At 44.3% G+C, this 27,345-nt stretch overlaps 1 protein-coding gene across 1 annotated transcript in view; it reads left to right on the forward strand.

Annotated features, from left to right (window-relative positions):
* Positions 1 to 840: 840 nt before the first annotated feature.
* Positions 841 to 27,345, forward strand: part of LOC8026619 (homogentisate 1,2-dioxygenase) — a 42,796-nt gene continuing 16,291 nt past the window's right edge. The window contains exons 1-11 of the mRNA XM_040206944.3: positions 841 to 1,056; positions 2,452 to 2,523; positions 6,412 to 6,500; positions 8,344 to 8,446; positions 8,963 to 9,022; positions 9,247 to 9,338; positions 9,431 to 9,465; positions 10,123 to 10,202; positions 13,966 to 14,065; positions 23,345 to 23,466; positions 26,132 to 26,236. Of these exons, the coding sequence (XP_040062878.3) occupies positions 841 to 1,056; positions 2,452 to 2,523; positions 6,412 to 6,500; positions 8,344 to 8,446; positions 8,963 to 9,022; positions 9,247 to 9,338; positions 9,431 to 9,465; positions 10,123 to 10,202; positions 13,966 to 14,065; positions 23,345 to 23,466; positions 26,132 to 26,236 (1,074 nt within the window). The remainder of the gene's footprint in view (positions 1,057 to 2,451; positions 2,524 to 6,411; positions 6,501 to 8,343; positions 8,447 to 8,962; positions 9,023 to 9,246; positions 9,339 to 9,430; positions 9,466 to 10,122; positions 10,203 to 13,965; positions 14,066 to 23,344; positions 23,467 to 26,131; positions 26,237 to 27,345) is intronic.

Consider the following 27,345-nt stretch of genomic DNA (forward strand, 5'->3'; position numbering starts at 1 on the left):
TAATCGCAAATCTGCAGACGGTAGACTGTAAAATTTACCGTCATTAAGGAAAATGTGATTTAACAAACGTGAGGGAGCGCCATTGCACCTCCACCGTCCCCAGCCGCCGATATATCGAGAGATCGTTCGACTCAATTTTGAAATATTTTCTGGAGAGTTTGCCAGAAACGCCATTGCAGTAATAGGGCAGTAGCAACACCTTTTTATTGAATAGAAGAAAATAAATCACATAGCCGTTGAAGATGTCTTGAGTTCCGCAATAAAATCCTTTTTGGATCATGGAAGCGATAATTTGGTCACTGAGTGAGCATCTTTCACGTCTAGATGCGCGACTGACGCGTGCAGTCCGGTAAATGTCTCTTCAGCAACGCTACGTTTTCCAGAAAGCATTATTTCTTATTTCTTCCCCCTTAAAACCAGTGCTCAGTCGACATCAGTATAATCGTTATTCATTACCTACCTGCAATTTTTTTTGTTTTATTTTATGAACAACTTTGTGTTTTGCTTATTTCGTGTACACAACATGCGTTTTCTTTGGAACGCTTCTTGTACTTGCACTACTTATTTTTGTCTGGTTTTTGTGACGAGGGTGCTACTCAGTGAAGTGTGCACGAGCACACTGTTTACCAGGAAGCGGCGCCACTGTGGGGTCTGAGTATACGCGGTAGCATCGCCGGTTCAGATATCAATCACTGCGCGCGCACATACGCGACATTACGTGGTCTGCAAATGTTGTTTGTCTACCTGCACGGATTTAGGTCTAGTAATTTTACAAGCATTAACTGTTAATGTAAAGAAAGCAACGGGTTTGTAATAGCAATATAAAAAGACCTACGGCACATGCAGGCCACGTATTACTTGGGGTTCGATTCAGCCCTGAATTTGTTTGGGCCTTTTACGAGCATCGAAAATGTTTTAAATGCAGACTCGCCGATGAAAGAACAAACGAAGGACGCCCTTGTACATTCACCCTACCCAGTCGGCGATATATCGAAGAGATCGTTCGACTCAATATCGAAAGATTTTCTGGAGAATTTGCCAGAAACGTCATTGCAGGTAAGTAATAGTGCAGTAGCAACACCTTTTTTTAATAGAAGGATATAAAATACATGGTCGTTTAAGATGTCTTCAATGCCGCAATAAAATGCCCTGTCTGAATCAAAGGGTGACCGAATTGGGAAATAGAACATCCCTGTGATAACATTTACGTACGTTTTATACCGACCCCATCGACTGAATAAAGTGGGAACCGGTTCAAAGTGTTACATGGGCCGGAGGGCCACTTTTAAGATATCTTTTTTTAAATTTATTCATGACTGCGGTGCGGTAGCGCATGGAAGGGCTAAGTCAAAAGACGTAGGTGCCTGACGAGACCTTAGCTTCCTATTGGCTTAATACTGCCAACAAGCAGGCGAACATTAAAAAAATATAAAAACATTCTTATTATCTAATAATATTGAATTGAATTGAGGAACGATACGTTTATACACTTGGACTCCATATTTTCTAGTACCATAGACTTCAAGAGTCAACCTATCCATCACTCTGCACTAGACCCGGCCACCATTATAATACTCGTACTAAAAAAAGTATGCACTTCCAAAAATTAGGACTAACATGGGCTCACAAACGCCTGCATATCAAGTTCCAAACTTTCTTAACACATAAAGTCATCTACCTACACTCATTGTATCTCGTATCTCGCCGATGGCGAATCCAATTTGACGTGGGTTGATCGTTTTGTTTAGACACCCGGCACTGTTTCGGTTGAGAGGTTGTCTTCTGTAGTTCTTGTCCCGGTTATTCCAATTTTTAGTTGCTTCAGGTACCTTCACCCAGGCTCGGCTGTTTTGACGAAATAACAATTAATATAGAACGTTCTACAACAAATTACAAGTCACGGCATAGTTTAGTACATGCATGAATTGTTAATAAAGCGATGTATGCCGTCGTAAGATAGCCTTTCTGCCTACCAAGCTCGGTGGAACAAATATAAAACTTTGTGCTTGAACAAAGAGCTACCTTTAAATTAATATTATTGGACAATGAAAGATGAAAAGAAGTGTTCAGTCTACGACTGGCTTGTTTAGTTAGTTTGTAGGTAAAAGAGGGGGGGGCAGAGTTATTGTCATTATTGAATAAATCGAAGTGCGTGTAATTTAAGCGGTGCTTCACGGTAACAAAAATTTTTCCGCAAGGAAATGGAGATCGCATATCCACCTGCTGCATCTTTATTACAGTCGCTGAGAACTTGATAAACGCAGGGCATGACTTCCCAAGCTTCCTGCGTCGTGATTTGTTCTTGGGTGTTTTTTTTCCGCCAATCCCACAATCACATACGCGTGGAGCGATGAGAAGATGTTCGTCGGGTCTCGCCCCGCCCTGCACCTTCTCAAGCTATCAGTGACTCTATGGTGACGACGTGTACACTTTTGTCTTGTTCCCGTGCAGTATCTCACCGGATTCGGGAATGAGTTTGCCTCCGAAGATCCGCGCTGCCCAGGATCTCTTCCCGAAGGACAGGTACGCTCTTTCTTCTTCAGCGCGGAAAAATGAAAGCAACCGAGAAGATCTGCTCGTGTTTCGAGCGACTTCCTCTCTTAACTGCACTTGGAACCACTAAATCGGCTGCGCTTAGAGTATCGACACTGCATCCTCCGATTTTCATAAGGGCAGCGCCATTTTGGTCATTAGTGTAGTGCGGGCGCTCAATCATTGGTGATCCTTGCAATTCGAAAGTGCGACTTCCTCAGCTTTAGATATGGCGTCACGATCGCTCAGGCGATATCGTTGTGCTCTCTCCCGAACTGTTTGAAATTTTCTGGAAGACGGGAAAAGCATTTCCTGCGATTTCTGATAAAGGTTCGGGTAACTGACAAGCACGATTGCCGGCACCTAGATGGCTGGAGGGTCATAACTTTCTGGAGCTTGGCTTCTTTAGTGGCTCTATAGTTACACTATACTTCCCAATATGCGTCACTGGGACCAGCCGTTGGCCCGCACTATGATCTCGTGTTTGTGCGCGCTCGAGAAAGGAAGGAAAGAAGAAAACTTTGTTTTTAGTCCAACGGCAACCGTAGTGCAGGTTGCTTGAAAAGGCTGCTAGGGCAGCCTCTGCGTGGTCGGCTAGGTTGAGTTGGTCTTCGGCTTTGGGGCTAGACAGGCAGTTGCTTCATGATATGGGAGGAGGTGTGGGGAAGGTGGGGAGTGCGGGCAGGGCCAGACTATGCGCTGTATGTTGGGATAATCTCTGCAGTGTGTGCATCGGGTTGAGCCTGGTGCATTGCGAAATTTGTGTGTGAGGTATGGGTTTGGAAGTGGTTTTGTTTGGATTTCTATTATGATTGAGCTCTGGTGTCCGTTGAGGTTGTTATGGGGTTTACGGTGCGTGTACCTACCCTCTTACTAGCTCGTGCAAGGAGTGTTTCCGGTAGTGGAGGGTGTGTGTGTTTCGGTGTCGTTTCCAGGGTTGCGCACGGGTTGCTAGGTGCTCGAAAGTTGTTAGCTCGGGCGAGCGGATTTGCGAACTTATTGCCTGACAGACCCTCGTGTTCAGGGGCGTAAATTATATAAAATATTAGTGTGTGTGTTGTTGTTAAGAGATTCGGTTATGCTATGGACTGCTATATCAGGTAGCCTGTTAAGACGGAGTGCTCTGCAGGCTGCTCGCTAGTCCGTTAGGATGATAGTTGATTGTATTGAATTATCTGGAATTGGGGCATTTGTTGAAATAGCCCGAGCGATTCCAGTTATTTGTGTCTGTGTCGGGATGTGTGAGTCAGGTATTGGGGTGTATAGCTCTTTGTCTACAACTGCCAGTTGCGCTGAAAGGGAATCTGGAGTGAGACTGGCGTCGGCGAAAAGTACCCGTTGGTCCTCGGCTGTCTTATCGATGATCTTATGAATCACTTTGACATGTATCTGGCTTTTTTTGCGGTGCCTGTCAGGGTCCATACTAATTAGTACTAGTAATACATTGATTCTTTCCCTCTGTTGGGGGCTGAGAGTGGCCTTGTAGGTTTATTGAGTTTCGTCATCCTCTCGAAAGCCCAGAGTGCGCAAGATGGTGCGTCCCTGGATTTCGTAGGCGTCTTAGTTGTCCAATCCTGTGGGCCACCAAACGTGTTTCTTCTGTATTTGTTGTGCCCGTGTTTTTTGGAGCTTGTCGTTTGGCGTAGGGACGCCCAACGCAAATAGGCGGACTTTCCTTGAGCTGCGCTTTTACTTTGTTCAATTCTGTTTTTGTAAGGTTTAAGTATGTAATACGATACATTAAGCGGGAGATGACAAGGGCCTCATTCAACATTTTAGTAAAAAACCCGAGACTGATGTATTGACAAACGACGACAAGGAAGAGAATGTCTGCTTCTCCTTTTTCTTTGGGCCTATCAGAGAAGCGTTTGACTATCTGGATTGTTTGGTTGCTCTGAGCTCGAGAACGTCACTCGATGAGAGTCAGTTTGCGCTTCGGGCAGGCGTCTTCCAACCCCAGCAGTGGAAGTAGGTGCAAGCGTCATAAAAAATAACTTTCAAATTGATCGGTCTTAGATGGTCAAACAAATTAAGTAGGAGTGCAATAATCACATTTTTCGCTTTAAAGGAAAGCTGCAATATAAAACAACGCAACGTTAATGTCGGGTTCAACGAAACGTTACGTTCCTTTTAATGCTATGAGGATAAAAAAAAAAACTACAAAAGCGGCATGCCTTTTAGTAACCTTTTGTTTCGACTTCTATTAACAGTCCTAATGTGGAGTCCGCATCAGTTAAAGTATTCAAACTTATTTTGGGTTATTCTGCACGATTCACGTATGTATCGAGGCCAAATTTATGAGTGGTCATTGACTACATCGGACAAGGAAAGAATGGTATTTTATTGACACATGCGTTCGTGAAATTGTATGTTCAAGAATATGTCGAATGTTTTCACAAAAAGCGTTTGATCCTTAAGTTTTTTTTATCTATCTGCATATGATTCATATCACGTTTCTTTTCCCTGAAGCTATTCCATTAAATGCTGCCACCATGAAAATTCATCGTTGCCAAATTATTAGCGCTATAAAAAAATCTTATCACGTTCATTATTTTGCTTACTTTAGATTTCATTGTTCAAATAAATTGGTGCAATGGGGTGCATTTCCTACAAATATTTTAGCCAGAATGAAGAGAAAAATGGACATGCTTTAAATATGTTAAATTGTAAAATAATAAACAAATTAGTTATTAAAATGTGTGTGCAACGGGTGTATATAAGCAACGATAACTGTGTTATTCTAACCGCAATGTAAACCAACACACACACACACACAAACACAAAAAAACACCTGTACATTGCCGAATGGTTAGTTTTAGTTCAAACGTAGCGTTAGCGATCGGCACCAGATGCCAATGTTTCAGAACAAATCATTATAAAATTTAAATGTTGCAAACAAATTTCCAAAATATTAATTAAGCTTAAGTTATGGTACGGTGTTCCCGGTAGCAGGCGCCGTTTAGCTCCAGGTATTCGGGGCTTCCTGAATCAATTTTGTTCTATTAAACAATTGTTTTTAACGTTTCGAACAAATAACGGTTAGTTTTGAATCTTTGGCATCTAGACCCGGTTGCCAGCGCTACATTTGAACGAAGACTGAGTATTCAGCAAGACGTAGTTTGTGTTTACGGTAAAAAGAAAAGAGGGCTCGCTTTTCTTCCCTACGCGCGAAATCTATAAACTAGCAAGCATTCATGCACACGCGGGTGACTACTGAACCATGTGACTATGTGACAACTTTCTAATTTCAATCACTAATTTACTGCCCGGGTCTTTGAATACTTGGACAGCGAAATGTTCGTGTTTGCGACAAGTATTAAAAATTCGCTTCCTCTGAGCCCCTAAAACATTGAAAAGTATACACTGATAACGGTAAAACTGTTGTATTTACGCCGATGAAGTATATTTCACAACATTTTACTTGAAAGCCAGCCTAGAATACATTTAGAGGCTTCCAAGTATCACGTGAAAAATTTCTCCGCTAAATGTAGCGGAAAAATAATGCACGGTGCGTCCTTGACGTTTCATTCACCATTATCGTGAAATCTACCAGTGTAGTTACATCTTATTCGTAACGTTACATCTCTCAATATCAACATAAAAAATCAGTCTAAGAATTTCTTTAATGAGCGAGACAAACATTCATGCCATTATCGGGAAGTGTCTGAGGCAATAACTCACGATCTCGAACACGGGTCTTACTATACGCCGGACATTCTGGCAGGAGAAAGCAGTTAATATGAATACTCGATTTAACCTAAACGTACTCGGTAGTTGTTAAATACAAGGTGTGAGTCGTCATCCGTGCCCCATTAGCTAGATACAAAGTGCTTGATCTTGAACTCTACTAGAGAGGCAGTGTCCGTATTTATCTTGCAGAATAACCCCCAAGACTGCCCCTACGGTCTGTACGCCGAGCAACTCTCGGGGACTGCGTTCATGACGCCAAGACAAACAAACAGGAGGAGGTACGTGATGCTTCGCTTAACACCATGACAGTTTCTAGCTGTTACTGAAACAACGGTGGTAAATCTAGAGTGAGTTTTGTTCTCCCCTGACGTTCCTGGAGGTTACAGCGATCGATCGTACCGTTCATGGTGATTTTAATAGCGTCACACTGAGTAATAATATGGTTTAATACGAAGCACACATGAAAAAGAAAGCCAAGCGCAAGCCTCGAATAATAAGCATACACTTTCGTGTGGACGACCTTCGAGTCCGCCATCACGCGAGGGTGCGGATAATATAGCGAATATGAGCAAACAGAAGCACCGTGCACTTCGGGTAGCGTTGCGTGTTACATGCTGCGCAAGTGGGTCGTTGACAAGCGCCAATCCAAGAGGCAGTTTGGTTTCCCGAGAGCACGCTGTGCGGAACACGCAACGCTAACGCAAACGCAGTTGTTTGCGTTGGCTCGTTTACAGAAGACAAAAGGTCACTGGTAAGAGAGCAGAAAATTTAAGACCGAGAGCGTAATAACAACTAAATACTGATATAAGCGTTTTGATAGAACACGAACGTGACGAATTGGAATCTAAGCGTTTTATGAAGGCGCTTTATTTCTTGATCTATTTTGCTTTCTTGTTTCTTGGTTGACCAGTTCCTCTCCCTAGAATTTTGCAACGTGCTCGAAACAAAAATTAAACTCCCGCCGACTGAAAAAGGGCTGGCCGACAGGAGCAGCCCCTTCGGTTGTGGCAGTACGGCAGAGAAGATTTTTAAATAAATTATTTTAAGGAGTATTCAACAATTAACCACGGTATGCTTTATTTATAACAAAATCATTATGCAGTTCACAACATATAAAAAGTACAGCAAACAAACGGATTTCTTAAAACGACAATATCTTTAGTCATTTCCTGCGTATATCACAATGTTATCTCCTGGCCTACCCGCCAACGTTCTTGAAACACCAATGTAATAAAGTGCTAGTGTCTTTTGTTTACGTTTTATTTTTTTATTTTTTTCCTACGTGAGTGAACCTCGACCATTTCAAAGAGCCCACTGAGGGCCCCCTTCTCGGATCGACTTCCTGTGTTATTAAGTAGTTTTTAGTATATCGTGTTTACAATACAGACAACAATACTCGATAATTTTTCGCCGGATTTGCGTGTTTACATCGCATATAGTTACCGGGTAGTCTTATCAGAGCCTAAAAATGATCCACGACATTTTTGGGTATTGTCCCGTGCTTTCCGTACTTGATCTAATCGGAGAAAAGTGTCAAAGAAGTTTATGCAACCTTCGCACATTCTAAAAACTTCATCGCTTTGCCCACTCCAAGAAATAAAATACACAACTAATTCACAAATATATTTTGCTATACTACGATTCACCTTAATTCGGAGTGCAGCCAACGCAACGAGCTGATGGAAGAAACCAGACAGCGTCATAAGCGCCCCATCCTGGCGTTCGTTATCCTTCTCTGGATTTTCAATCATGTTCTAACAAAATCGAGCGCAGTGAATGCCCGCTGACTTGCGATGCTCTAGTATGTTTGTCGGTGTTCGCGTGTGTACACATGCGAACACCGACAAACATACTAGAATATCGCAACAGCGAGCCTTCGACCACGCTCAGACTTGTAATGAAACATAACATTTGTGATTTTCATCGCGTGTTTTCGAAGCCACTTTCAAGGTCTCGCCTTTTGACTGCCAGGCTCTGTCAACTTCTAATTCGCTCGAGGAGGCCGGTGATCGAACCTGCCTGCGCAACTTTTTGCTCTAGCCGCAAGGTGCCGTCGATATCGCTAGAGTCACCGATAGTGACTGCCGGCGATTCACGTAGATGTGTGCCTTTCTTTTGCAGCTGGCTTTACAGAATTTGCCCGTCCGTGCAGCATCCTCCGTATTCGCAGTACCCGACTAAAACCACCATTGACTGGAGCGCCAATAAGCCGAATCCCAGCCAGGTATGTTGGCCACAGCCCGATAGTCGATGCCATTGCTTCCGCTGGACCGCCTGCTAAATGCCGATGTTGAAAAGCAAATTCCCGTCCCAAAGTGGAACTACATCTGGACCTTTATCGTGGAAGACGGAAAGGAATTCGTTCTTAGGCACTGTAAGCTACTCGATATAACAAGTGTACATTGCCGCTTTTTGCTAAGATATGCTGGAGGGATTATATCTGCAGATGTCACAGCATGTTTTACGCCTTTTTATTTCTAAATTAAGAACAGTACATTAAAGATACGGTAATCACACCTCCAATATGTCACGGATGCATCTCCTCGCGCTTATGCCATTATTGGGTATTAAGTTTTGTTTATTATAATACGAGTAACTCTACGCATGCATTTTTTTTATATAAGATGGATCTAATAAACTAGTGAAAGTTACACATACTGTTACGCATTCAAATATTGAGGAGCGTAGTATTACAAAGAAAAACAATTGATAATAATGATACCGATTTATTCTATCGCAGATGCTGTTTAAGCCTTTCGACATTCCGGATCCAACGAAGAGTGCCGTCGACTTCGTGGACGTGAGTATTTCAGACGCTCTTAATCACGTTTTACATAAATTTATGGCAATAAAAACACAAATATGATAATACTTTTATACAACACTTAGTACGAATATCGATGCTTGCAATGTGAACCCTATATTTCAAGAAGGTATTGGCGTTTTAGAGCGAAGCAATAATCAGAAAAAAACAACAACAACACACAAATGATTGTTCTCAATAATATGTTTATTTGCCCCCAGGGATTGAACACATTCTCCGGCGCCGGAGACCCCAAAACGCGCCACGGAATGGCCATTCACATCTACTGCTGCAACACGTCCATGAAAGACAAGTGGGTTCTTCCACCGCAGCCTTGCACATCTCATATTTCGTGCCTCGCAAATACTAAAAGTATAATTATACATATGTTCTTTCTTATTACAGGGCAATGTCTAATGCGGACGGAGATTTTATGATCAGTAAGTTGAAAATATTCCGTAGACCATTCCCATATTCGTCTTCTGCGCGCTGCCATTTTTGTTTTCTACTGGGCTCTGGAACGCGTTCTGAACATGCGCAGTAGCTCTTTTTGATGTAAAAGAACGTCTTTCTCCGTGTTTGAAAGGAAGGTGCGAAGTTCGGAGATCGATGCCACAAAAACTTGGTCACGGAACTGACGTCACACAGATAACACCGGAGTGCCGACCGATTTGCATCGCCGCGCTCAGACGGCGCGCAGTGTATGCTATCGAGAACCGTGCAGTGCGCACGCGCGTCCTTTTATTACGATAGCATTTTATGCGGGGAGCAACTCGTCTGGTTCTTGCGCAGGAGTTGCGGTGACGTCAGAAAGACGCGGAGCTCTGATTGGCACCGATGGAAGGATAGAGGGTAGACCTCCAAACGTCTACCTCCTATTTTTCATTCAGTCAGGGCTCGGCGTCTTTCTGACATCACCGTAACTCCTCCGCAAGAACCAGACGAATTTGCACTCCGCATAGCAATCTCGTTAGTTGCGGAGTAATCAGTAGATGCTATAGACTGAGAACGCCCAGCGTTTCTGTCACTGACTAGAGCTGACCAAATTATACATCTTGCGGGATAGGCAGTACTGAATATGATTATCGTTTTTCCAGTGCCACAGCAAGGCGCTTTGTTCATCTTGACTGAATTTGGGAAGCTCCGCGTGGAGCCTAACGAGATCTGCGTCATTCAGGTAGGTCGTAAAGGGAGTCACGAATGAACGCTGCTCGCTTCTGCAACTGGAGTCACCGCACTCCCAATGGCTGGTGTAAGCGATCATGTGACCCTCGAAGCAACCGAATGGCCTTCTCGTTTTCGGTTACGGTATAAGTCTGAGTATATAAAGTAGTAAACCGAGATTTGCCGAAAACGTGTTCTACGCATGAGAAGTCTATCAGTGGTAATCCAAGTGAATTAAAATTAACTGTTGGGCTAGTTGGTTAAACATCTTAATTACAAAAGCGCAAAGGACAAGGACAGGACTAAGAATGAACAGGACAAGCGCTTACTAACAACTGATTGTTTAATGCATAATAAGAGAAAGACGAAAATGAGAGGAGATTTGATAAATTAAGACTCCAATTGTTTTCCAACTTAAAATGATTAAAAATTATTTGAGAAAAACTAGAACTGATAGAAAAATAAATATAAAGAAAAGCATCCAGATTAAGAAAAAAGGTTGAGGTACCCTATCTCTTTCTCAGACAGTGAAATTGATGGTGTGCTAATGCACGTGTCTCCTTTTTCAATTATAGTTTTTGCCTCGAAAATCTCTCTGGCTCTCTTGCTCCGAAAGCGTTTGAGTATTTGCGTTTGATTGAAAAGGGGAGTGCACTTATGGTCTCTGGCATGTATGGCCAAGTGTCCAGACGGTGACGCATGCAGGGAAAGCTCATGCTCTCGTAGTCGCACATTTACGCAGAGCCCAGATTGACCGACGTACACTCTCCCACATGTGCACGGAATTTCGTAAACGATGTTGACGTTGCAGTTGATATATTTATGTGTGTGCTGGACTGAGCAGTGTTCTTGTCTTTCGTTCTGGGAGTTGATTTTTGGACACAGTTTTTTAAGTTTGTCAGGAGCTGATGTTACAACCTGTACGTCATATTTTGACGCTATTCGTTTCAAGTTGTGTGATACTTTGTGTTGGTAGGGTATCACTGCCGGGCGCCGTGTCTTATCTCTTCTTCTTCTTTCATTGTGAGTGGTCAGGCTCTCTGCTACATCGAACATTAAAAAACTGGTATACCCAGATTCCTGTAGTTTTTGAACTTGTGCCTCAAAACTCTGCTTGGCTGTGTGCTCGCATGATTTTTGCAAGGCTGCTATGAAGCAGCTTTTTACAATTCCTCTCTTGATTATTTTAGAATGGGCCGAATCAAATGGTAGAAGTGATTTTTTGGACCGTGGTTTGTAAGTCCAGCAAGTATGGTTGTCTTCAAAGGACAGTTGAAGATCTAGGAATTGAAGCTTGCTTTCATCTGGTAGCTCGTGGGTAAAGCTTAGTCCCTGAGATTGAGTAAGGAACGTGGTGCAGATATTGTTTACAGTTGAGTCATTTTGTTCAGGTCGTTCATGCAGTAGGACCAGATAATCATCAACATATCTGAACACCCGTGATACCAGGTTTGCTGGGAGCTTCTGGGCTATGTTCTTGTCACATTGGGCTAAGAAGATGTTACACAGAACTGGTGCCACGCATGAGCCAATGCATATTCCTTTTTTCTGGATATATGTGTTGTTGTTGAACGTCACTACAGTGGAGGTGAGGTAGAACTTCAGAAGCTCCATGAATGACTCCACGGAGATACCGCACTGATTTTGGAAGGACACAGTTCTATGGTTCTCGATGCACGCACTAGTTGCCGCAAACATTTCCTTGTGTGGGACAGAGCAAAATAAGTCTTCCACGTCTAGCGAAAACCCATACCTCACTGTCGTGCCATCTTGTTTAAGGTGTTCTATCAATGTCTGCGAGTTCGGAATCAAAAAAGGATCGTTGATTTTAAGATTTTTAAGGTGGTCTAGAAGGAATCTAGACATAGCTCCCTGCCATGATCCTTTTTCTGTTACCACTACTCGAAATGGGCAACTTTCCTTATGAGTTTTTGCCGTAAAAAACTTTTCCAATTGGACACCTTTTGCCGCGGTAATCTGTTTTTTGAGTTGAGTTAAGTCCAATCTATTGCAAAGTTGGAGAGCTTTTGCTTTTATCACTTTGGGTTTAAGCCCTTCCAAGTAGTTAAAATTCTTGTCAATCGCCAACCGAGCTTTATTAAGGTAGACTTCTCTAGGTGCCACAACGAAGCCTCCTTCCTTGTCGGAGACCAGCAGGTTTAAGTTGTTCTCTCGGAAATGGTCAACAACCCGAGATACGTTCATTTTTCTTTCACATGGTGGGCCTGCTCTCAATACTACGTCCACGCAGTCTGCTACGCATCTCGTTCTATCATTTTCTTGGGCTTTTGAAGCGATGTCGTGGATGTTAGACACCATACACACTCCTTGCTGTTTCGGCTCTGTGCAAAATTTAGGGCCTTTTTCAAGCACCTTGCGTATATTTTCTGGAAGAGGTTCTCCGCCCAACAAGGTGACAGACTCACCCTTTGGCTGCGTCTTAGGTGAACGTAGGCTTTTCAGATGAGGGACGTAAGATCCCCACAGGAATTCAGTCATCTGTCTGGCCGTGTTCAAGAAGGTCCTGTATCTGAATCCGCCACCTTTGTCATTGGGGTTTCCACACCCAGCAAGAACGCTGAGGCAATACCTGTAAAACCGCACTTGTCGCCACATTTCAGACCTTAGGATCTTGCACATCCTTTTGTTATGTTGCATGGATGGTCTTGCATATCCGAAAAGGGCACTTACTTCATGCGGTAGCACATTATGTCTGATGGCAAAAGAGTAGAACCTCGCTTTGCATGTAGAGATGGCGATGAATCCAAGTGCCGCCACAAGTGTTTTATTAGTAAAAGTAGTCTCATACGGCTTAATGCGCCTAGCATACAAAATTAAAAAAATTAAATATTTGATTATTTAATTGCAAAAATTAACTACGCATTGCAGAACGTTCATTTTCTGTCCAAGTGTATGCGGAGCGCAAGTTCGTCTGCTTCTTCTGCAGGGGTCGTGGTGACGTCAGAACGCCGAGCTCTGATTGGTTCTGAATGAAGGATAGTGGTTAGATCTCAAGGCAGCTTGCTTTGAGGTCTACCCACTATCCTTCAATCAGAGCCAACCAAAGCTCGGCGTCGTTCTGACGTGACCACAACCCCTGCAGAAGAAGCAGACGACTTTCTGCATAGCAAGTGGTCAGGAACGGACGTCAAATGTTCGGAACAAACCGTATTCATATTTAAGTTATTTTAGAAAAACTTCTCAACGAGAAGCTGGTACCCGACAAAGCCCATGCATACATGTGGTTGATTGATAGAGGCTACCAGGAACGGGCCCCATTTTTTTAACTCAAAGTTGCAGAAAATCATAACTTTTTAATAACATAACGCTGAGTTCTGAAACTGGCATCTGGTTCGGATCACTAGCGCTTCATTTTGGCGGAGTCTAAGCGTTTGGTGACGCTAGGTTTACTTTTGCGGCTAAAGAAACAACAAAAAACAACCTAAATATTTTTCTGGGACACGACGTATTTCGAAAAACGGGGCGTAATCGTACGTGAATCATTTGAAAATGTATGTTTTTCTTGATTTTTGGGCTTTGTGTTCATGCAAACATCCAGACAGGCATAAATGCCAAGTCTGAAGCTTGTCAAGGCCATGCCATTCGTTCGAGGCAGTTGACGCGGAGGAGTTTGCTGATGCCGTGCATCTAGCGTGATCATACTCGAGACTGCATGGCTAAACAACAAAAGTGATTTTTCGTTGCTTTTGCCGCGCTTTAGATTTCTGCGGTGCTTTTTGAAATTTGTGAACATTCGTTTTGTGTGCGTATTTTAGCAAGGCATGCACTTTCAAGTGCACGTGAGTGGACCGAGTCGTGGATACGTGTTGGAAGTGTACGACAACCATTTCATCCTGCCAGACTTGGGACCTATAGGTGAGTTTGAAAGCAGCACACCTTCACGTATTTAATCACCACGGGTGAATAAGAAAGTGCTTAGCACTTGCGTGAGTTCACCTATTTGCAGGCCACGCGCCACAACTAGAAACGATAATATACGCTCTAAAATTGCCTGCGTTTTTACTTACCCGCAAAACACTCAGAGAGCCAATCTTTGCGATCTAGAAAATCAGCCCAGCGTATGATGAGGCGGAACTTCCGTTTAGACCTAAAAATGAAGTCTGCGCTGTGGCACTGAGCAATGAAAAAAGTCATGCTTGCATTGCGTAATGCCACAGCGCAGACTCAATTTTGAGGTTTAAACAGATGTTCCGCCTCATCTTTTGCTGAGCTGATTCCGTAGATCGTAGAAATTGGCTCTTCGAGTGTTTTGCGTTAAGCAGATGCGCAGTCATTTTTAAGAGAGTGGCTCACGAATCGTGGATTTCCAATCTGGCTCCCAAAAATATAACCGCCCCCTAAAATTAGCGTGGCAAACAGCACCTCCATAAAAACGTCGCTCTGTGACAGCCAGATAAAACACCTAAAGAATTAGGAATGTAAACAACGTGAGCCCGGCGTATGTTTCGTAGGTCGTATGGGAGTGATGGAGTATTTTAATCGAATATTGATCTCGGGAAAAAGTCCTTAAAAATTCGTAAGTGAGAAATGAATAATGATGGTGATGGTGGTGAATATATCTGAAGACATGCGGGTATATTTTAATTTGTCGTCATGGCTTTTTGAATCGCGAGATGTTGATTTTTGTTGTATTTTTCGGGGATATAGAAAATTGAAGAACTGGAGCCAATACAGGTGTATTGAAAGCACAAGAAATGCAATTAACTGCTCTTTCAAATAACATGATGACCGATGTAGTTCTGCTGAACATTTTAAACCAGCCCACGATCGCAAACAGGCATTGATGATTGTTGTTTTGAAGAAAGCCAAGCCTACTATTTGTTGACATTAAAGGCGGACATACACACTAATCTCGAAACTGTTTTCTAGACGCACACACCACTTTTCTTTTGTCAACCTTACTTAGACTCGACGAGGACTTCTTTAAGTCTTGGTAAAAATCACGGTTGGAGAAGATACGAGCCCCACCCCTGCCCGTTTCGATCTGGATGAGCATCGTACCGGCGTGCGGTCATGTATCGCTACTGCGTGAGCACATTAAAGACCCCAGGTTAGCAGTCATACTGCACTGGCTAAATTGCTCATCTACAGTGTAAACCAGTGTCGCCCCTACTGGCAGACCGACCTTACGCTGTATAAATCACTAAAACGTCCAATTTGACTTTTGACTTTGAGAAGATACAGCATAGCAGTGCTCGGCACAATACTTTATAAAATGTCTTCGATAACGATACCCGATACCCTCAAAAGTTGTATTTCCGATGCCGATAGAAGGATTGCCAGAAGGAAAAGAGTGCAGGCGAGCTAATTAAATGACATATTTGAAAACCCTGAGAAAATGAAAAAAAACAAAAACAAAAACGGACAAGACAACAAAAGTTCTTAACCGCAGCTAGAGTTTATTGACACGGGAGCATCAATAAATACACTTTGAGACGAAAAAAAAGGTAACTAGATACCTTAATGGACAGACCAAAACTTAAAGGGGTAACGCAACGATTTTAGTGTTGAAATAATTGGTAGTTTTTATTTCTTATATCGTTTATCCAAGCACAAGTGACCAAAAACGCGTCACCTTGCCCCGAAAAACTGCTAGCCCGGCGCGTAATCGCGAAGAAGACAACGAAATATTTGCCGATCTGCAGCCCCGTATGGTGGCTAACGCAACCGACAGTCGGACCACCGGCTAAGCCTCTTCTAAATCCCCCATGCACTTGGTGCGGAAACACACGTACCCAACGAACTGAAAAACAAGCCCGAGGTCACCTTTCAAGCGACCCACAAAAGCCTCGGGTGACCTCGGGCTTGTTTTTCAGTTCGTTGGGTATGTGTGTTTCCGTACCAGGTGCATGGAGTTTTTTGGAGAGGCTTAGCCGGTCCGACTGTCGGTCGTTTTAAGTCGTGGTCTGTCCATTAAGGTACCTATTTCCCTTTTTTTTTCGTCTCAAAGGGTATTTATTAGTGCTTCCATGTCAAAAAAACTCAGCTGCGTTTGAGAACTTGTGTTGTCTCGTTCGTTTTCTTAATTGCCTTTTTCTGGTGGTTTTCAACTATACCGATATAAGACACACAACTGAAATTGATCTCGGATATAGATACTCAATACTTTATCGTCAACACTTCGACACATCACTGAAATCGCCAATATTAATAAAACTCGTGATATGATTAGCTAAGTTACGAAATTTATCCGTGGTTTCTGTAATATTTAGAGTAACCGATGTAGCAGACTTTTTTTTAAAGAGCTGAAAGGTGTATTGAGGAGGTTTTTGAGATGGCCTAAATCTGTCGATAACACACTCTGCTGGCTCTAAGCATCCTTGAAACCCTTACATCATGACGGCACGCGGATGATTCCCCAATTAGGAAAGCAATCAAAGATCGCAACCCACCGAGGTCACCTCCGGCGATGGGAAGAGCATGTTTACGCAATTAAAAAGAGCACAGTGATAGACTAGGACAAAGTAGAAGGTAACCGAAACGACAGAGCGAGCTTGTTCCGAAACCAGGACCCCTGTCAGTCAATAGAAAGCGAAGGATCCTCGCGCCTTCAACCGGGGGAACCGCGGAGTCATATCTGGAATACGCGCGGCTCGTTGCACAGCCTAAACTACGATTCATTCCAGCGAGCGCGCGCTCGAGACGTGACGACCGAACAGATCACTCCCGCGGAGAAAAACGAAACAAAAACATAGTGCGCAGCTTTTAAAATGATTATTGCAGTATTATGTTCCCTCTCCGCGACAAATAATGTTTTTCGACTATACTCCGTTTCACCTTCCGTCCGAGCACAGTGGACGCTAGGAGCCATCCCAGCCAATGTGGCGTTGAGGGAGTGTCATGCGACCTTGAGCTCCCTGTGTCGCCCCGCCCCACGGGCAGGTCACGCGACTTTCTCCCGGCGCTGGATCGGCTGGGATGGCTCGTGGCGTCCACTGCGCTCGGACTGACGGTGAAACGGAGTATAGTCTTATATGCTTTTATCATCAACAAAGGCTTACACATTTTGTAATAACAGTTTGAAGTCTCAACGACATGTCACATTTTCATTGGTCACATGTCGTCTTGGCTGTCGGAACAATACTTCACCCATCGTCAGAGAATACCTCTGTGTGTTTAATCTTTGATTACTTTTTTAATAGGGAATTCGGCCACGCATCGTTTTAATTTATAGATTTTTAGGATGCTTAGAACCAGCAGAGTGAGGGATTGCCATGTTTAGGCGATCTCAGAAATCTCATCAGGGCACCTTAGAGGGAACACTGACACTCCTCAAGAAATTGTTTTTATTTTTTGCCAGGCGATTTATTTTGGTGTCAGAGGACTACCCAATAAATATCTTGCTACTGCGTCACGTATATTTCTAATAATGCAAAAAGACGGAATTGCTCGAAACCGAAACCGAAACTGGACTAGTTGTAGGAAGAAATGTAGTGGAGAAGAAAGAGTTGCCGAAAATCACGTAACTACACCCAACTGCGTTTGTTTTGGTTATGCGGAGCGGACGCAAAACGCGCACCGTCATACTTTGCACGAAAAACTCAAACACGGTTTCTTGTTTTTCAAGAATTTACCAATTTTTGTTCATAATGCGAGCGATGTCTAGAGCCAGGAGAAAGGGCAACGACTCGGCGACGTCTTCGTGCGAATCAGCTTGGTGGTCAAGCGTGCCGTACAGAATAAATCCTAATTGTTTTGATCGGTAAAATAATTTTTTTTTGAAGCTAGGCAGATTCGCCGGTACCTTGAACAACAGTTCTCAAGTAGGGGTTTTACGCCTGTCGTCCGCGGCCATTGCCTAGTCCGCTTCGTTCAGCCGTCCAGTCCGCGACTCCCGCGATCCGACACCATGTTGAGATTTAGGCGGAGAATGCTCAGAATTCTTACAGTTCCCTCTGCAACCTTTTTCTTCTGCAATCACCGTATTTTTAACTTTCTAGAAGCTCCAAACTATGGGTATCATATTTTTGTTATTTTTAATATTGAGTGTGTGCCTTCCACGACCCACGACTTTTATTATATTTGGTGTGTGTGTCTAAAGCGTAGACAACGGCACGTGACCACGGAGAAGACAGTGAGTGCGACTCAAACCGGCCAGTTCTCGATGGGCGCTTTTCGGACAGAAAGAAAACGAATTTTGAGCCGCAATTTGTGTTCTGGTAGTTGGGCTCTCGTATGTCACGTACAAATGAAAACCTTGGCGAGCATAAATACCCTGTCAGTGTCCCTTTAAACAAATACGGCCACACAGATTTCTTTAGGCTCGAGTGTCGGCGCAGCTGGTTTCGTTAGAACTTTAGCATTGGTCTGAACCCAGGGTGACATTTAAACAATCACTTCCATAAGCAGCGCAGCGAATTTTTTAAACTAGTGTTCTTCGTGTAATCCGGTCTCTGAACACTTAACCATTGAGAAAAAAAATGTCGAGACAACCATCAGACTCGTCAAGTAAATGACCATTGTGAATTACGAGCTGGGGCACGGGTCACAACACTCGGGGTAAAGGGGCCACTCTTCTTTCGGCATGACGGACGTGGACTCCACGCACGACTCTCCCTGGCAACGTTCTGGGACGCTCAATTACTGTGAATACTGGCAAAAAATCAGGGCTGTCGACATCACGCCACCAAGTGTTAATATTCGATTACTTTCTCAATGGAAAAAGACAATAAAAATGAAAGCCGTTTACAAATCCCTGTAACGCCGAATCGGAGCGCAGCTCTTGAGGAGGAGTACGGAAGGGTACTGAGGGGGGTCACGTCACCTGCGGGTAGCCACGTGACGCCGGGGGGGTCACGTGATCTCGGGGGGGGGGGGGGGGGGGGTCACGTGACCCCCCCCCCCCCCCGGTTACGCCGACGCCGACGCCGACGCCACTCAGGCTGGAAACGGGCCCCTAAGAGCTGCGCTCTAAAAACAAATATCATGTCACTTAGTTTTGCAAGCCCCAAGCGACGGCGAGATTCCTATGCCACACCAGCCAGTCTTTTGCTTTCCCCTCTTTCTACGCGAAAAAAGATGAGCCATAGATACAGCCGCGAAAATAATAATAATAATAAAAAAATGACGCGTTAGCTTTCGCAAGCATGCGCGGCGGCAGATGTTACAACAGGGAGAGAGTGTTGCCCCGTTCCCCCCTTTCTCCGTTCCTTTATCTCCCCCCAATCTGCGATTTGCATGCTACTGTGTTTTTTTTTGTGTGTATGTGTGTGTGTTTTACAACAGAGCAACAGAGGGAGAGCTAGTCGGTGCATGCGGCATAACCAGGACCCGCCTGAAAATACCCCCCCCCCCCCCCCCTTTCCTTTGAAGTGCTATAACCCCTTCCAATCCGGTTTTTCAGTATGCGTCCGCCTTAGCCTGCGCCTCTAGCCTAACGTTTGACTCACAGCAACTTCAAAATCTGCAACACATATCTTTTTTTTTAGTATTGAGTATTGTGAAAGTACACGATGCACTAAAAATGTATTTTCGATACCGATACACCGACACTTTCATTCCTGGCAAGCGACACTTAATACCGATGCACAAAATGTATCAAAAGATAGTATCGAAGATACTTGTATCTTCGACATTGCACCTGCCTGTAGCATAGATAATATAGAGTTTGACCAGTTTCACCAGCCGTAGGTTTTATTCGTGTTTTGACCGAAATTGAAAGACAAAGAGAAAGCAGTTCGGTTAGAAAACGGCTGTACTCTAAGTCAAGCGGATATTCATCTTCATGTCTTTATCTGGATCGCCACACGGGGCTTCAAATTTCCGCTGGAATACCCACAAACCGAGAGACAAGCTTAGCTCATGGCGCGGAAAAAGGCCGGTCGGACGATTGCTGGTGTCAATGTTCCCTTTGATCATTGCGAGGTCTGTTTCTGCGGCATTGCCAGACCCGTTCGCTCAGCTGTATAGGCAGAACGACTGGACAAATCTTACTTAGAACGGTCTTTGCTTGTGCTAGGACTCAGCGTGCGTGTGGATTAACTTTTTACAGCGGAGCTCTTAAGGGTTTCCCCAGGATTGTGTCCGTCCTCAAATGATCAGATGACGAAGAACTCTGGACAGCTACCGCCATCTATGAGCGACGGCGAAAAACAGACAACCGGCTTGCCGGTTGTCTGGTTGCCACTGTCGCTCATAGGTAGCGGCGACCTTTTGAGCCTTTCCACTCTGGCTTGCCGACTTGCGGCAGGCCATTAGTTCATTCCCACCATAGTACAGCTTCGCTGGTCTTCGTTCTTTGCCAGAGTGGAAAGGATGAAAGTTTTTTTTTGTTTTTTTTTGTGTACGTGAGGGTGAGAACCGTTCCAGTTTACGCACCGACCCGTTCGCAGATGTGTGTGTGTGTGTGTGTGCAAGTGTGTGTAGATATCACCTGTTGGTGTGCGCACTGCGTGGGTTTGTGCCAACGTTAGAGTGTACTGGTACGAGTGTGACGAGCTATAGGAGGTATTCACTGGACGCCATATTTGAGGGCGATATTTAGAGCGCATGCTCAGAACGAGCTCACATCAATAGGCTGCTAAGACCGGCACTCTCGATGGTGCGGCATGCACGTCGCAAAAGAACTGTGGAAGCTCGCCATCAGCACGCACCCAGAATTCGCGCCCACAAATATGGCCGCCAGTGAATACTCCCTATAGGCTCCGCTCATGCTTTTAGTTGCACCTTAAAATGTAGAAAGCGATCAGGTGGAACCAAGCCACTTTGATCGCAGCGCCACCTTCACTGCGATAGAAGCGAGCGACGACACAGGTCAAGGTTATATGGGCAATATAGCCCTTTAGGTGTTACATTGTGCTTTTTTATAATTTTGATGTCAGAGGTAAAGTCAAAGCACCACGACACGACGACGCCACGACGTCATTGTCGACGATGTTACGCGACGCCAAGATGTTGTCGTAAGGCCGTCGTGACATCGCGTCACGTCGAGGACGACGTCGTTTGGCGACATCAAGTCGCCGTTGTGACGCGGTCGTGACGTCGCGTTGAGGACGACGCCGTTACGCGACATCAAGTTGCCATTGTGACGCGGTCCTGACATCGCGTCACGTTGAGGACGACGCCAGCACGCGACATCAAGTCGCCGTTGTAACGTGGTCATGACGTCGCGCACCACATTGAGGACGACGTGGACGTGGTCGTCGATGCCGACGTTGACGTCGACTCCCCGCGCAACGCCAAACATTGGTATGACGCCACGTTAACGTCATCCTGACGTCATCGTGAACGTCGATGCCACGACGAAGCCTTGACGGCGTGTAACATCGTCGCCTTCGCCAGCATCAATGTCGACGAGCAGTCACGACGAAGTCTTGACGTCGTGTAACGTCTTCGACGATGACGTCGACGTCGTGAAGCTGTCGGACGTCTTCGTGACGTCGAGTTGCGTCATGTCGACAATGACGTCAACAAACTGACACCAAGCGTCCTTATGACGTTGCATTGACAAGGATGCCGTCATCTTGACGTCCCGTGACGTTGTCGTCGTCGTCATCAACGTCAACGTTGACATCGTCGTAGTTGTCAACGCGATATGATATCAGAACGCAGTCATGATGTTGCGTAACGCACGCTGTCAACGTCGATAACGACGTTAACGTCAAGGCGACGTCCTGATGTCGCATGGCGTCGTGACGACAAGTCGAGTGGCGGTGACTTTATGTACTTGACGCCTGACGTCTAGGTTTTATAAAAAAAAAATGAAAGCCATTTACAACTCCCTGTAACGCCGAATTAGAGCGCAGCTCTTGAGGAGAGGAGGGAAGGGTACTGAAGGTCACGTGTTCTGGGGGGGGTCACGTGACCGGGGGGTGTGGTGGTCAGGTTACCTTGGGGGTCCCGTGACCCCCCCCTCCTCCCGAAGTCACTTGACCCCCAAGGTCACGTGACCCTCTCCCCAAGGTCACGTGGGGGGTCACGCGGCCTCGGCTGGGGGTCACGTGACCCCCCACGTCACGACTCCCAGAGCTAGATTTAGCGGGAAAATTTTTCCGCTAGATTTAGCGGGGAAATTTTTCCGCTAGGTTTAGCGTGAACAGTTTTCCGCTCAATTTAGCGGGGAAATTTTCCCGCTAGATTTAGGGAAAAATTTTTCCGCTAAATTTAGCGAGGAAATTTTTCCGCTAGATTTAGCGGGGGATTTAGCGGAGAAATTTTTCCGCTAATTTTAGCGGAGAAATTTTTCCGCTAAATTTAGCGGGGAAATTTTTCCGCTAGATGTAGTGGGAAAATTTACCGATAGTGCACCGCGCGGTTACGCCGACGCCGACGGCGACTGCGACGCCGCTCAAGCCGGAAACGGGCGCCTAAGAGCTGCACTCTAAAAATATAGTCCGGCGTTCTATCGTTTCCATGACATTGACCAGTGTGCCGGTCGAGCTTGGCGTTGGAGTGAAACGCGTTTTTCATAAAAAGCGGCTAATCCGAACCACTACGCTCATAGCGCCCTCTCGGGCGCTACGAGCGAAGTGGATTGGATTAGCCGTTTTCTTCCACACGCGGAGGGACCAAAAGAGCACTCCGGTGGCCCCACTCGCAATTTCTAGTACATTCTACGAACGTCCCGCTTATGCGTGTTGCGCGTGTCTTAGGGCAGGCTAGTGTGTTCGCGTCTGCGTGCGGTTAGGTCCACTTATTTCTGGTGTATGTTTTTGTTCTTTTGAGGTTGTAAAGGAAATATAGCTACCATTCAGAGTTCGGGTCTACCTTCTTCCCATTACTCGCGAAAGCAACCGCATTTCGATTAGATTTTAAGAAACCACAAAAGAAAATTTCAAACGTTTCTAAAAGTGGCCTGACGAGCTTCGTCAGAAGAATCTCAAAAAGCTAATTTATTGTTCAAATATTTACTGGCTGGGGTTCGCAAACCGGAGGGGAAAACGGGGCATTAAAAGTGGACTTTCCTTGCAAAGGACGTAGCTTCAGGAGCTTTTCTCTAGTGCCGACGGTGCTTTTGTCCTTGACGCGTGTAGTCTCGGCGATTACCTAGCGAAACTGGTAATTTTGTTGCAGCTAAATTTTTATAAAACGGGCTTTTTGTGTTCGACCAAGTGTACGTTGTTGTTTCTTTTTCTTTGCATTTTTTTTTGCCTTTTTGGCACGTGTCGTTTCACGGACAATATACCGGTGTTGCAGGAGCCAACGGACTGGCCAACCCGAGAGATTTCAAGACACCGACAGCCTGGTTCGAAGATCGGGAAGTGAGCAATTTCACCCTCGTCAACAAATACCAGGGCCTGTTCTTCCAGACCATCCTGGTAAGCTGCTAGTGATGCGATAGACGAGTGCACCTTGAACGAGTTTTTCTTGAAGGGTGCTCGCGCGTATGGGGAATTTGACTTATGAAGGCATTGCATACACAGCGAATTCGTGCAGTCATAGAGGAATGGCTACCGCAGTAACAGTTACTCTTGATGTCTCTCATCAATAACTATCGCAGTGTTATTCTTCGAATGCACTTTTTATATAAAAAATACTTAGTAAGTAATACAGTTTGATTTGACACATGCTGTACAGCCGATTTTCGTAGTCTTCCTATGGTGAGGGTGCCCATGGACAACGCTCACTTTATCTTTATCACGATTGTTGTTTATAATACCAGCAACCTGCCACCGCTTTGTGGAACTCCTACGGTGCCACGCGGGCGGTCACGTAATGCCGCCGTCCCACCGCCGCGGCATCCGGAGATCGGATGACTCGAGCCGCCCGTGACGTGAGAAGGCTTGACCGTACGCAGATATCGCGAAAAGAAGAAAAAACCGTTCGTACTTTGCTACCGACTGGAGTAGTCTCTCTCTAAATACGAGTTGAGACGCCCAATATAAAAATGATGATCATCAACATCGTCCTTAATTATTTTATATTCATTTCTACTTCTTACCCGCTGGAGCGTTCGCGTCTGTCCTTGGATTTTCCCAAGAGCAATCGCTGAATAAGTCCGACCCGGGCCTGCACGTTTTGTCCTCAAAATAAATTAATTTATTTTAATTTATCGTTCCCTTTAGCGCCCGATGGATTTACAGAGGGTAGCAATAGTCCCGGAAAGGTGGTTTCAGTTTTGGGATGTACGGTACTACGGGGGACCAAAGATGAATGAAAGGTTGTCGTTATCGGACTTGGGACGCCGACCTTGTCCTAATGATCGAGGCGTGAGGAAACATAAACAGGGGGGAGAGCGGATCAATTGGTCGCGCGGAATGAAGTTATACAAATAAATTTTATAAAGTAAAGAACGGCGAGCAACCTTCCGGCGGAAGGACGAAAGTGAAGATAAAACGAGCAGACCTCTTTTCGATGGCCTCCGATGCAAAATTGAGATTCCGGGATCCCAGACAGAGCATGCATATTCTAAGATTGGACGAAATTAAGGTTTTATAAATGATTAACTTGAGTGAAACAGGTCTCAAGTAAATAATTTGTTTGATGTAACCCAACAAACAATTAGCATTAGCGGTTATGCACTGTATATAGGTGTTTCATTCAAGGTTAGACGTTTTGTGCATTTCGAGATATTTGTACGAAGCCACCAACTCTAGATCGGCTTCGCAGAGGAATAATGGCTGTCGTGAGACTGGCGAAACACTCGTATGTCCTAGCATTTGTTAATAGTGAGATTCATAGACCGCAGGTCGCACCACCGGGATACATCCTTGAGCCTTGATGTCGGACTGGAGCATATCTATATTATGATGATCTTGCGTCTCACGATGAATAACACAATCGTCAGCGAACAGACATATAGATGAGAATATATTTGTTAACAGGTCTTTAATATAGATAAAAAAATGGCCCCCGGCATAATATTTTGGGAAGCAAGAGAGAGAAAAGTTACAAAATTGACAGAACAAATTGGGACCGATGGGATAAAAAATATGAACATGATGCAAGAGCGTAAGCGTCTATGTTAAGCCGTGAACGTTTGTGAAGGAGAAGTTTGTGAAATAATTTATCAAATCAAATGCTTTAACAAAAAAAAAGAAAAGAAAAGGAAAAGACAGTTTTTATGGGATCGATGGTATAGAATGCGGTGAAGATCATGGATGAATGATACGAGCTGTGTTTCACGTAAAAAATGTTTTTAAAAACCATTTTGAACTGGATAAAATGTTTAAAAGAACTGTCATGGTGAGAGGCAATAACATGCTCGAGAAGCTTGCAGGAGACGCTGGGCATTAAGATCAGGCGATGATTATAAGGAGAAAATTTATCACCTGCCTTGGAAATAGGTATTAACTTTCCTACCTTCCAGTTTGAAAGCAGATCAATATTTTGGAAAGACTATTCGAACGATTTATTTAAATCAAGAAAAAAGTCAACTTTAATATTTAAGAAACATAGAATTAACACCTTCCAATTCCTCTGAAGATGACAATCTTCGCTTTCCTATGATTTGAGCGACACCGACATAATAAAAAAATGGGATTCATGGGAAAATAATCAACACTGTTCATCGACGTAGGTGTTATCCTTGAACACCCTCACAATATGGGGAATTTGTACCATATGTATGGAGGTTTTGTACGTCCTGAAATGTCTGGTCTACTTGTATTCGGAGCGCACGAAGAAATTGAAACGAGCAAAATAAGGAGAACCAGGATTAAGCAATATTTTGTTTTCGAAATGTCAGTTCTGTGCTCAAATAGCTGAGAATGCGGAATATCGCGCTTGGTGTCTAAAAGCCGGTCAGCTTTTTTTTTTTCTTTTTTTTTTTTTACAAAGTGCGTCATTTTGGTAATAATAATTATGGGAATGCCAATAGGTCTCGGTAGACGTACATGTACTGAATGATGTTTCACTGAAATCAAATTGTCAAGAGAAATGCATCGGTACGGTTGGGTTTGTCGAAAATAACTCCGTAGCAAGGTTGATTGAAATACACGCTGTACCTTGCTTGCACGCTAAACAAATTTTCGATTGCCACAGGACCATTCTCCTTTTGATGTGGTGGCCTGGCACGGAAACTACGTGCCTTACAAATACGACCTGGCCAACTTTGTGGCCGTCAGCTCGGTGTCCTTTGATCACAGTGTAAGTAGACGTCGAGCTTTTCATAGTTGTCTACTTGGAAATAATAATTATCATTTTATAATGACTATAATTACATTCCTTTAACTACCGTTGCCCTCATATATAGTGACGAGCGCGAGGGCGACTTGTATCATAACTACTCTAATACTAGGCTGACAACGATGAAGGTTTTTCTAAAGACGCGGCACATCGATCATCAGCAAGTTCGCAAATAACTAGGCTCATACGGTTATATTTTTTAGATTGTTGTCTTGGTTATTAAAAACATGTGGCTTCAAGCCTGATTTATCGTACGTTAGAAGCACCGTGTTCGCGATGTAAAAGTTTGTTGAGAAGTGTCGGATATATTTACTAATCGTCCATCTAACCCGGAATTTCCTATACATTTTTTTTAAAGAGTGCAATTACCTTTGAAAGATCGAGCATGCAGATTTGTGCGAAATATAGTAAGCGCTTGAGCATTGAGCGAGCTCTAGTTGAACAATTGGACACGGAAACAGAACGAGCACTGGGCCATGATTGAGCAGGACGACACATGCTGTCACTGTTCTAGATAACTACGGCTCTTGTGGTTCAGATCATAAATGCCAAGCAGTTTTGTCTGCTAATCGTATTTGCCTGAGCAAAACGTCTCTGGATATGCGATCACACTCATCTTTTCACGCTTCTTCTCTTTGTGTGCGGAGATAGTGCACGTGCTCACGGTTTCGAGGCTCTACCCTCGTGGACGAGAGTCGCGTGTTGTTTGTCTTGATCGCCGTAGATAAGCTTAGAAAAAATGGTCCAGCTGTGTGAAAGGGAACAGATTTATGCATATTTTTGTTCCGCACCAACGAATGTTAAGTCGAGAAAAATGTTCATGTGGGCAAAAAACGGCGCATTTTTACAGTTTGAAAAGGGCTAAATTTAGATTTGTGTAGTCTAAATAGAAAGCGTTACTTCGAGACAAATTAAGACTCTGCTGTAGCAAAATTCGTTGAGTGCATTGTTGCCCGGTCTTGTCGACGGTGGGATAGTTTCACTTGTGCTAACTTTGCTCTTATGAGTTATCTTGAGCCATTCCACCAGCGTTTTTTGAAGGACGACCCGTGCAGGTCTTATAAATTCAC

Source organism: Ixodes scapularis, unplaced genomic scaffold (genome assembly GCF_016920785.2).
Source record: "Ixodes scapularis isolate PalLabHiFi unplaced genomic scaffold, ASM1692078v2 PGA_scaffold2__306_contigs__length_199485367, whole genome shotgun sequence".
NCBI lineage: Eukaryota > Metazoa > Arthropoda > Arachnida > Ixodida > Ixodidae > Ixodes > Ixodes scapularis.